This window comes from Elephas maximus, chromosome 3 (genome assembly GCF_024166365.1).
Source record: "Elephas maximus indicus isolate mEleMax1 chromosome 3, mEleMax1 primary haplotype, whole genome shotgun sequence".
NCBI lineage: Eukaryota > Metazoa > Chordata > Mammalia > Proboscidea > Elephantidae > Elephas > Elephas maximus.
The window spans coordinates 41,252,829-41,264,603 of NC_064821.1; the positions used below are offsets into that span (position 1 = coordinate 41,252,829).

Consider the following 11,775-nt stretch of genomic DNA (forward strand, 5'->3'; position numbering starts at 1 on the left):
GAGAAATTCTCTCACAGTCTAGGAGGCTAGAAGTACGTACTCAGGGTGCCAGCTCCAGGGCAAGGCTTTCTTCCTCTGGGGAAAGGTCCTTGTCATCAATCTTCCCCTGATTTAGGAGCTTCTCAGTGCAGGAACCCGGGGTCCAAAAACACACTCTGCTCCCATCTCTGCTTTCTTCATGGTATGAGGTCCCCCTGTCTCTCTGCTCCCTTCTCTCTTTTATATCTCTAAGAGATTGATTTCAGACAATCTAATCTCGTAGATTGAGTCCTGCCTTATTATCATAACTGGTGCTAATCTTGCCTCATTGACTTCATAGAGGCAGGATTTACAACACGTAGGAAAATCACATCAGATGACAAAGTGGTGGACAATCACAAAATACTGGGAATCATTGCCTAGCCAAATTGATACAAATTTTGGGGGGACATAATTCAATCCACAACAGGTAGGAAGAATGAAGAGCACCAGGAAGGGTAAACTCAGTGAACAACAGCATTTTGGGAGACCCATACAATCTCTCTGAGTAATTTCAGTGTAGTCAGACATATCCAGAACAAACCACTGAAACCGAAGTAGGATCATGCCTCCTTCATGCTCCCTCTTCTCTTCTATTGTCACCACAGCATTCCCAACACTGGTTGCCATCAGCTTCTTGTTGGGGGACATTGTTGTTGGGTGCCATTGAGTCAATTCCAAGTAATAGTGATCCCATGTAACATAATAGAACTGCCCTATAGGGTTATCTTGGCTGTAATCTTTATAGAAACAGATCGTCGGGTCTTTCCCCTGCAGATCTGCTGGGTGGGTTCAAACCATCAAATTTTCTGTTGGCAGGCAAATGCTTAACCCTTGTTCCACCAGGGCTCCTTTGGAGGACGTTACTGAGGTAAATTTATCAGATGCTGCAGCTCAAGAGTTGCTTCAGGATACAGTGGGATCTTGGACAACATTTCTAATACTGAATTAGATGGGATAGCCTTGCTTTTCCCACAATGCCCCTTAACTTACATGATCTCATTTAATTATGGTAAGAAGCCTGTGAGGTTCACTATCGCCATTTTTCTGATGAGAAAACTGACAGGGAGGTGGGGTGATATACCCAAGGTCACATAATTAGCAAGGGACTGAGTTTGGACTTCCAGTCCCCATATTTTCAATCAAAATCTTCACTCTTTTGAGTGAGGTAAAAAGCCAAACAGCAAGATCCTTTTGCTATAAATGATGATTAGAAATGAAGTTTGACTTACTCTAACGCTAACATATGATCAATAGGAAACACAGTAAACAGATTCCACCCAAGGATATTTTTTTCTTTAAATACACAATCTTTTTTCTTTCATCGTTTCAGGAGAGGGTAACTTTCTTTAAATATTCAGTCAATATGTTATCTTCTCTTTGCTCTTTTATATTAACTTGAATAACTTCTGTAATATGTCACTTACTTTCACGTAGACTTTCTACTCTTTAAAAACGAATTTTGGTATTTATTCTGAAAGTTTTGGTTTCCTAAAGGTTGGTCTTGATTTGAAATAAATTTGTTTCCTCTCTTTCTCAAAAAAGAAAGAGGAAGAAAGAAAAAAGGAAAGAAACAAGGGAGAGAAAAGGAAAAAAGACATTCAAAGAACTTAGTCGCTTGGTTGGGTAGAAAAAAAGAAGCCTTTCATGAGAATGCGTACTCAGAGGCTGGTCGTCATGCACGTACGGGGTATAAGTTTACATGATGGTGTGGTCAAGGAAACCTGAAGCTGAGAAATTAATTTCAGGCAGTCCCAACCTGGCAGCATCCCAAAGTATTTGATGGAAACAAACACACATTCTCTGGAGGAAAACTTTCTCAGCCCAAGCAACACAGGATACCTACCAGATAGAGACAATTTAAACATGGGTTTATGTTGGTGAAAAGACAAGTTTCCATGAGTGAGAAACAACCAACAGCAAAACTAGACCCCCAAGGATTTCAGATTTTGTTTATTAACTGATCCAGAATGTGTGGAAGGCTGCATTATTGGCTGCAAACCTTGACGCCTCTCTGCATCTATGTTTTTGTTGTGTGGCTCTGTAGTGCCTCCTACTAAAGGAACACTGAGTATTTTTCCCCATATCTTAACTTTGGGTTTGGCCATGTGACTTGCTGTGGCCAATTGAATGAGGTGGAAATGATAGTGTTCTTGTTCTAAGCCTAGGTCCCCAAGAGGCCTTGCGTGCTTTTACTTGCCCGCTTGTGTTTCTGTTAGTTTCTGGGTGGTTGAACGTCTAAGTACTTGGTTGCTAACTGAAATGTTGGTGGTTTAAGTCTACTCAGAGACACCTCAGAAGAAAGGCCTGGTGATCTACTTCTGAAAAATCAGCCATTGAAAACCCTATTGAACACAGTTCTGCTCTGAAACACATGGTGTTACCATGAGTTGAACTGACTCGATGGCTACTGGCTTGGTTTTGTTTTCTTGTACTTCTGCTATTTCCAGGAGAAGAATGTACTCAGGGTTGCTTGCTGATCTTAGAAGGAGACTGGAACTCATGTAGAACAGTACTGCCCTGGGTGAGCTCAACCTAGATCAGCTGACCTCTGGTCAATCTATGGGTGTATGTCATAATGATGGTTGCATTAAGCAACTGAGTTTTGGGGTGGTTTGTTAGGCAGAATAGCTAATAGATGCAGAAAATAGCATAATTTATAAATATTTAAAGAAAAAAGAACTGTAAAGAAAAGCAAAGGACATTAAAAAGAATCAATTAAAAAAAAACCCAGGAAATTCTAGAAATAAGACGTGTAGTTTTGACATAAAACAAAATGAATGGGTTAAAAAGTAGATAAAACAAAGCTAAAGAGGGATTTAATGAATTGGAATGCAGTTCTAAAGAATTTACCCAGAATGCAGAACAAAGAAATGGAAAATATTAAAGAAAATATATGGAGAATATGAGAATATGAGAAAAATGAGCATATATGTAATCAGAATTTTAAAAGAAGAGAATACAGAGAATGTAAGAAAAAGAATATTTTTAAAAATGACTAAAATCTTCTAAAATTGATAAAAGTTATTACTATTAGATTCAGGAAATATAACAAGTCCAAATCAGAATAAATAAAAAGAAATTCATAGCTAAACATTTCATAGGAAAAATGTGGAATACCAAAGACAAAACAATTCAAAGAGCAAAGGTTGTTCACACAACAAAAGAATGACAATTAGATTGATACCAGATTTATGAATGGTACCAATGGAAATCAGACAACAATGGAGCTAATATGTTGAAGACCATATTGAAAGAAAATAAGTAAGTCCAGATATCTAACCAGTTAAATGATCACTCAAGAATGAGTGCTAAATAAAGTTATTTTCAGAAAAACAAAAACCCAGAGTTTACTGCTGAAAGATTATTTTAAAACTTGCCTTATCACAAGAAAGCAAACATAATCTGTTTGCCATGACAGATTCCGAGGGCTTACTCTGCAGTTTCCTGGGTCTCAGTCAGGCTGTGTCCTCCTCCCGCTCCCCCCCGCCCCCGCCCCCAAAAACAAAAACACCAAACTGTCAGGTCGATTCCAACTCATGGTGACCCCGCGTATTACAGGGTAGGACTGAGCTCCATAGGATTTTCTTGGCTGTAAACGTTACAGAAGCATATTGCCAGGACTTTCTTCCTTGGTGGTGCTGGGAGGGTTTGAACTGCCAACTTTTTGGCTAGTAGTCAAGAGCAAACACTTTGTGCCACCCAAGAACTTTGGTTGTGTCCCAAGGTCTAGATTTTTAACAATTGCCCCAGGTTATTCTTATTATCAGGCAAATTTAGTAAACACTGCCTTAAAGTAAACTTCCCATTGCCTTCCAGTCCAACTCATAATGACCCTATAGGACAGAGTACAACTGCCCAATAGGGTTTCCCAAGGCTGTAAATCTTTACAGATGCAGACCACCACATCTTTCTTCCATGGAGCAGCTGGTGGGTTTGAGCTGCAGATCTTTCCGTTGGCAACCAAGCATTTTAACCTTTGTGCCACCAGAGCTCTTTGCCTTAAATTGGCACTTCTCAAATTTAATGTGCCTATGAATCACCCAGGGATCTAGCTAAATGAAAATTCTGATTCAGTAGACCTGGGGTGGGCCCTGAATGCCTGCTTCTAACAAACTCTCAGGTGATGGTGATACTGCTGGCTCATAGGCCATACTTTGAATAGAGAGGCTTTAAAGTTTGTACGTCAGAAAGAAGACAATTGTTTCAGAAGGAAGGCCTGAGACTGAAGAAGAATAATGAGAAAAGGAACTGATAAGCACATGGAAAACATAAAGAAATATAGACCGTATCGAATAATAATGATGCCTACTTGTAGCAGGTAAAAAAATAAGACAGGAACCAAGTACTTAACAGAAATAGCATGTAAGTTGGTGGTGGTGGGGGAAAGGTGAGAAGAATTAAACTGCTCTAAGGTCCTTGTGGAGCTCTGGTGACATAGTTGTTAAGAATTCAGTTGCTAATGAAAAAGGTCAGCAGTTCGAATCCACCAGCCACTCCTTGGAAAGCCTACTTGGCAGTTCTACTCTGCCCTATGGAACCAAATCAATGGCAACGGGTTTGGATTGTTGTTTTTGTTAAAGTCCTTGTATTGTTTGGAAAAAGGGTGAATATATTAATTAACTTAATACTATTTTAAGTTGAATATGCATGTAAAAATTTAAGGTGGAGTATTTCCACTTCTGAGGAGCTTAGCCGCTAACCAAAAGGTTGGCAGTTTGAACCCACTAGCCACTCTGTGGGAGAAAGATGTGGCAGTCTGCTTCCATAAAGATTACAGCTATGGGAAGCCTCTGGGGCAGTTCTACTCAGTCCTACAGGATCATTATGAGTAGGAATCAACTCGACAGCAATGAGTTTGGTTTTGGCTTGGAATTCCATTACTTCTTAGAACACCAAAAACCAAAAGAGAATATCATTCCCATCCTAATGACAAGAAAAACCAAATAATCTAAAAAAAATACTTTTCTTGAGGCCATCCAAGAGCTGAGGTCACAAGACAACAAAGGAAAAGTGAATTACAGAGTGGTGAGCCCCTCAAAGGAGAGACAAGACACATGAATTGTTTTACCTTTGACAGCCTGGGGATAAGAGATGCCCACCATATAAGGGGTAAAAAGAAATCAGCCAAAATTTTAACAAATTCTTAAAGGCCAAGCGTAGGCTAGCATGTTTTTTAGGAATAGCTGGGAGGCCCCAACATAAGGCATTTTCCTCACTCACTCACCAGTTCTTTTTCACAGGCCTTCAACAGGTACCTATGAGAAAGATTGGGGGAAGGTTAGGAGACCAGGGAGAGTGTCCCTCAGTGGCCCAGGCATGCAGGATGTGATCCACTACTGCTGAAGCCCAAGCACAAAGACCTTCCTGCTTGCCTGAACGCTTCTCTTGTAAAAAGCAAAAGCTTTAAGCTACCAGGGTAAGGGCAGCAAACCTTCTCATTCCCAGAGCCAGGTAAAAATCTATTGCCTCTGGAGGAAGGTTAGAAACTAGAATTCTTTGTCTGTGTGGAAGCAACAGGAAGTCTTCCTGAACCCACCATCCTAGACTTGACATCAAAACAGAGGCCTGCTACTACTAGGGAAGGGGCAGGAAATTCTCTTCTGTCCAAGGTTAACCTCAGGTACGAAGCAAACTTTGGCTGTGAGGGAATAGGGGCATGAATGCTGAGAAACATCCACTCCTCAGGACCAGATGTACCAAGCCTGCTTAAGACTGAAAGTGGGCCAAGGCAAGAGTGATCCCTCCTGCCCCCAGCAGGAGGCTAGTACTAATAAGCAACAGCAATCTACCACTTGTGGAGGAAAAAAGCATGAAGAGAAACCCCCTCAGTGATACACAGGCATCAGAGACTACTGAAAGCTAAGGGTGGAGCAGGAACAATGAGAAAAACCCTCTGGCACCCTAGGCTCTACTTCTCTAAGCACAGGTTAATAGTAGCCCATTGCTGGAGGAATTCAAAATGTGTGGTGCAGTTAGGGTAACAATGGCAACAACAAAACCCCAAATTGACTAACTCCTGAGTAGATTAATTCAATTCCTCACATTAATCACAGAAGAAGAGATGTGCCTAGTTCTGGGTACAGATATCATTTACCTCAGTCTCTACTCTTGTATACATGATGTCCAGCATTCAAGAAAAACTATGAGACACATAACAAACAAACAAACAAACAAACAAACAAACAAACAAACAAACAAGCAAACAAGCAAACAAACAAACAAGAAAAGCAATTCATTGCCAAGAGAAAAAGTAATCAATAGAACTAAATGCAGAGATAGCTTAGATATTGGCACTACCAATGAGGGACTTTAAAATAACTGTGATTAGCGTGTTACATGATCTATCAGAAAAGATGGTTAACATGCATGAACAGGTAGGGAAATTCAGCAAAAAGATAGAAACTGTAGAAGGGAGTCACATGGAAACGTGAAAAATAAAAAGCACATTATTAGAGCTGAAGCATTTCTTTGACTATCAGCACACTGAACACAGCTGAGGAACAAATCTGTGAAGTTCAAAACTAATTAGGCCAAACTTTTGAAACTGAATTGCAAAGAGTAAAAGAGTGAACAAAAACTGAACAGAGCACCCAAATATTGTGAGATAATATCAAACCATCTAACACACATATAATTGGAGTTCCAGAAATAGAAGAGAGAGAGAAAGGGTTAGAAGATATATTTGAAGAGGCAATGGCTGAGAATTTTCCAAAATTAGTGAAAGACAACAAACCACAAACCAATAATTCCAGAGAACCCCAAACAGTATAAATAGTAACACACACACACACACACACACACACCCCACTCATAGACACATCATAGTTAAACTGCTGAAAATCAAAGATAAAGAGAAAACCTTAAGGGTGCCAAAAAAGAAGAAGAAATATTACAGACAAAGGAACAAACATAAGAATTACAGCAGACTTCTCATCAGAAAGAATGCAAGCCAGAAGACAGTGGAATGATTGAGAAAAAAATCTTGTGTCAACACAGAACTCTATAGCCAGTGAAGTTATTTTTCAAAGATGAAGATGAAATGAAAAAACTACAGATCAATCCAAAAGAAAGCCAGAAAGGAGAAAAAAGCGCAAAAGAACACAATAGAAAAAGTACATTCAGTAATCATAATAAATATAAATAGACTAAATTCTCCAGTTAAAAGACAGGGATTATCAGACAAAAACCAAAACAGCTATATATGATTGCAGGAGACACATCTAAATTTAAAGACACAAAAAAGTTCAAAGAAAAAGAATGGAAAAAAGTAAACCTAGCAAATACTATTGAGTAGTTAATATTCATATCAGACCAAATAGAATTTAAAACAAAACAGAATTTAAGGCAAAAATTATTATTAAGATAGAAAGGATCACTATATAAATATAAAATATTTAGTTCACCAGGAAGATACGCCAATTCTAAATTTTTTTTTCACATAATAAGGCGAGTCTTATGATAGGTAAGGAGTACTAGTGGCACAGTGGTTAAGAGCTTAGCTGCTAACCAAATGGTTGGTAGTTCAAATCCATCAGCTGCTCCTTGGAAACTCTATGGGGGAGGTTCTACTCCATCCTATAGGGTTACTACGAGCCAGATTCAACTTGACAGCAACGGGTTTGGTTTTGGTTTGGTTTATGATAAGTAAATGAAAACTTGACATAACTACAAAAGAAGGAATATATAATTCTCTACTACAAGGTTTTAACACACATCTCTCAATAATTGAAAGGTTAAGCAAATGAAAAAAAAAGTAAATATATGGAAGATTTGATTGATCAAATGAATCTCTGGCTCTTTTTTTTTTCTCTACCTACCTACCTACATATCTTTATTCATTTAACAATTAGGGAGGGCATATATTCCACAAGCACACATGGATTATTTATAAAGACGATCATGAATTATCCTTAAAGCAAGTCTCAGCAAATATCAAAGAATCACTATCACATAAACCGTGGTTTCTGACAACAATGAAATTAAGTTAGAGATCAATAAAATAAGGTAACTAAAACAAAACAAAACAGAACATGCACCTGGGAACTAAAAAAAGATTTCTAAATAATTGGTGGGTCAATGAAAAAATTACAGTGGACATGAGAAAGGACTTAGAAATAAACGATAGCACTGGGCATAAAACCTTCTGACATTTAGCTAAAATGGTATCTGGAGGGAAATATTTGGGCTTTCATCCTTATTTTAGCAAGAAGAGATGAAAATGAACTAGCCAAGCAAGCAGATTAACAAATTAGACAGATTTACTACGGCGTAAATATAAAACCCCCCACGTGTCTGTCAGTTTGTTGTACTGTGGGGGCTGGTGTGTTGCTGTGATGCTGGAAGCTAGGCTACCGGTATTCAGATACCAGCAGCTCACCCGTGCGGGACCGGTTTCAGCTGAGCTTCCAGACTAAGGCAGACTAGGAAGAAGGACCCAGCAGTCTACTCGTGAAAAGAACCAGCCGGTGGTACACAGGGCTGCTATGAGTTGGCACTGACTCGATGGCACCTAACAACAACAGCAACAACGAATATAAAAACAAGGAAAGAAACGCTAAAGATAAAATCAGGAATCAATTGACTAGAAATATACAATCCACTGCCAGTCGCTGTCAAGTTGATTCTGATTCACAGTGATCCCATGTATCAGAGTAGAACTGTGCTGCATAGGGCTTTCAATTTTGGAAACGCTATGATTTTTTTAGAAGTGGGTCACCTGGCCTTTCTTCCAAGAAGCTTCTGGGTGGACTTGAACCTACAACCTTTCTGTTAGCAGCCCAGCACATTAACCATTTGCTCAACCCATGGTCTACAAAGACACAGTAGAGAGGACCGGTCAAGCCCAATGTGGATCTCTGTAAAGGCCAATGAAAAGCACCGGGTACAATTGCCTCAGGGTCACCCTCTGCAGAAGAGGATCAAGCAGGACCCACCTCATAGGGCTGCAGTGAGGTTGAAGGAGCTGCTGAGTGCACCAGGCTTGGACCAGCCCTGGTACTCAGCCAGTGCTACCCAGCTTTAGTGACTGTGATTATTTCTGTACTTTCTCTGCCCTACCTTCCCCGTTACCCCCCACACCAAATGACAAGCTCCTCAGGCCCTGCCTGCTCTTGTTCTCCTCTGCACCCTGGCACGAAGGGAGATCCTGAGAATACTTGTCGAGAGAATCAGTGAAGAGATAGATGGAGGCCATGGGGCCACCACTCCAGCCCCTGGAGGCCTCCCTGGGCCTACCAGGACCAAGAGCTGGGGAAGGAACCTTCTGAGCAGGGCCTGTGGGTGGTCACTGGGGAGCTAAGCAGGGCTGTCATCTTCCCTAGGCCCAGTATCCAGCTCCTCAGCCCAGGACATCCTGCTGCTGTCCTGGGGGGAGGCCTCAGGATGAGGCTATGTCCCCTGTCCCCAAGCCCCTCCCAGGGTGAGGCCACATCACCCTCGATGGATCACAGCAGCTTCAGACTTGGTCTGTTTTTTGGAATCCACCCTCCTATCCCCTTAACAAAGAGGAGCCATCTTTCCCATTGCCTCTCCCTGATATCCGTTCCATCCCAGGGCCAGGGCACCGGCATAGGGCTCAACCAGGACCTGAGGGCACCATCAGGCCTCCAGCCATCCATTCACTGATTCACTCGACAAACATGGGGCACAGGGGTCCGGACTGCAGAATGGCAGAAGTGGATGGTCCCGGAGGGGGCCAGGGAGGCTGTCAGGAACTCAGTACTGGAGGGTGTGCCCGAGAAGGGGCAGGTAGATCTTCCGACTAAGGAGAGGAGAAGGCAGACTGGGCAAGATGGGTCCCTCCTATCTGGTAGGCTCCTGCCTCTTGGCACTCTGCAGACAAGCACAGGGGCCCCCGGCACCCTATACTGGGTGGTGGGGCAGTGCTGTCCCCAGGAATCACTTCGGTTCCCAGGGCTCCGGGAGCCTGGGGTCCCCGAGGCTCTCTGTGCAGAAAGCACCCCTCCCTCCTGGCCTGCAGCCATGAGGTTGGTAGTACCCACCACGCTGGCAGGAGGCCTGGAGGGGCTAGAGACTCTGGGGGCACTGAGCAGCAGCCATACCGCACAGCTATCCTTCCTGGGGCCCCTGTGCCTTGGCAGGGGAAGTCTGCACGCATGCGAAGAGACACCGATGTCCGAAGACTCCGAGCTCCTCAAATGCCAGCCTCTGCTTCACACAGACAGCGTGGCCAGACAATTGAGAAGGGACCCTGTGGGCAGTACAGCCGACTCTGCCAGGGCCGGCGCGGGCCGGTTCAGTGCAGGAGCATGCCCGGCGAGCTGGACGGGCTGACAATCCTCTCCCGCTCCACACGCACACGCGGGGGCTTACAAGCGGGCAGCGGGGAAAGTTGGGGTTGACCTGGGTCAGCTTGGAGCCGAGCGCGTGCACGTGGGCACCTCTTGTCTTGACGGAATCCAGAGGGGTCCCCAAGGCAGGTCGGCCCACCCACATCGGCCTAGGGGTCCTGGAGACAGAACTGCTAGTGGTGGCGATCTTGGGGAACTCTGGCCCTGCGCTCCTTTTCAGTAGGGCCTCACCAGCCCGCCACTGTCTTGCAGTCAGCGGCTCCTGGCTCAGAACCCCCAGCCCTCAGCCCATGAGTTCCGCGGGCTAGGAAGAGGATGGCGGTGGCGGCTGCGGCGGCGGCGAAGGGACCAGGTGAGCCCAGCGCAGCCCGCGCCGCGCGGAGTGCGGGCTCCGGCTGCTGGTCGGCTGGGAACTGCAGCCCCTCCGAGCCAGGGAGCGAGCGGGGCGGGGGCGGGCCAGTCGTCGTCGGCAGCGGCGGCTATGTAACCCGCCGGCTGAGCCAGGACAACAGCAGCGCCACCATTGCGCCGCAGCCCGGAGTGCGTGCCTTTTGGCCGTGCCGCGGGTCCTGCAGGTCAGTGTCCCCCCCGCCTCCCCTGGAGCCGCAGCAGCGCCGGGACTGCAGCGTCCTGGGGCTTTGGCGCTCGCAGACCCGCCTCTGCCGCGTCCTGGCCCCTTTGCCACGCAGGCTCCCCCCATTCGGCAAGGCTGGTTCGTCCTTGGGGCGCAAGACCCTGAGATACCCCATCCAGGTCTGCGCTGCCAGCTCAGGAAAGCTGGGGGCGGGGGGAGCAGCCGTGAGCAGGGTGCTGGGGGCGGGGCTGGGGTCCCCACTCACCTCGGCTGTTGGCGTAGAGGACGCCAAGGGCTACCAGGGCTGCAGCCACCAGGAGCAGCAGCAACAGCAGCCCCCCCTCTAGGAAGCCTCGGCCCTTCTGCCCTGCAGGGCTGGCTCTCTCCACCATCTGCTTCTGGCTCTCCGACTTGCCCATCACCGAGGCTCTAGGGGAAAAGCACACAGCTGAGCACCCCAAGGCCAAGGGCAGGTGGCAGTGTCCTACCCAGGCCAGGGGGGAAGTGGCATACAGCCTTGGAGGCCAGACATCGGACCCCTCTGGGTCTCAGACTCTGTCTTCATCTTCCAGCAACAACCTGGCTTTGTGTCCAGGGCTTGGGGCTTTAGAAACTAACCCTGGGCCTGAGTCTCAGAGCCTGGGGCGAAGGGAGGCCTGGCCTGTTGGCCATGGCTGTCCTTTCTGTCTGTTGGCCTCTCTCCAAGCCCACCCTCCGGCAGGGGTGGACCAGGGACCAGTCTGCTCTCGGTGTTGGGTCTGCACACTAGATCCAGTGGGCCAAGCTCGTCAGCTTGGTTTGAGCAGGGGTCCTGCAACTGCAGGCCTGGGTGCTGGGTCACGGACACTGTCTGGGAGGTGGTTTGGGCCA

At 45.3% G+C, this 11,775-nt stretch overlaps 1 protein-coding gene across 1 annotated transcript in view; it reads right to left on the reverse strand.

Annotated features, from left to right (window-relative positions):
• Window positions 1-11,324, reverse strand: part of MMEL1 (membrane metalloendopeptidase like 1) — a 39,337-nt gene extending 28,013 nt beyond the window's left edge. Inside the window, exon 1 of the mRNA XM_049875864.1 lies at window positions 11,171-11,324. Coding sequence (XP_049731821.1) covers window positions 11,171-11,324 — 154 coding nt within the window. The remainder of the gene's footprint in view (window positions 1-11,170) is intronic.
• Window positions 11,325-11,775: the final 451 nt, after the last annotated feature.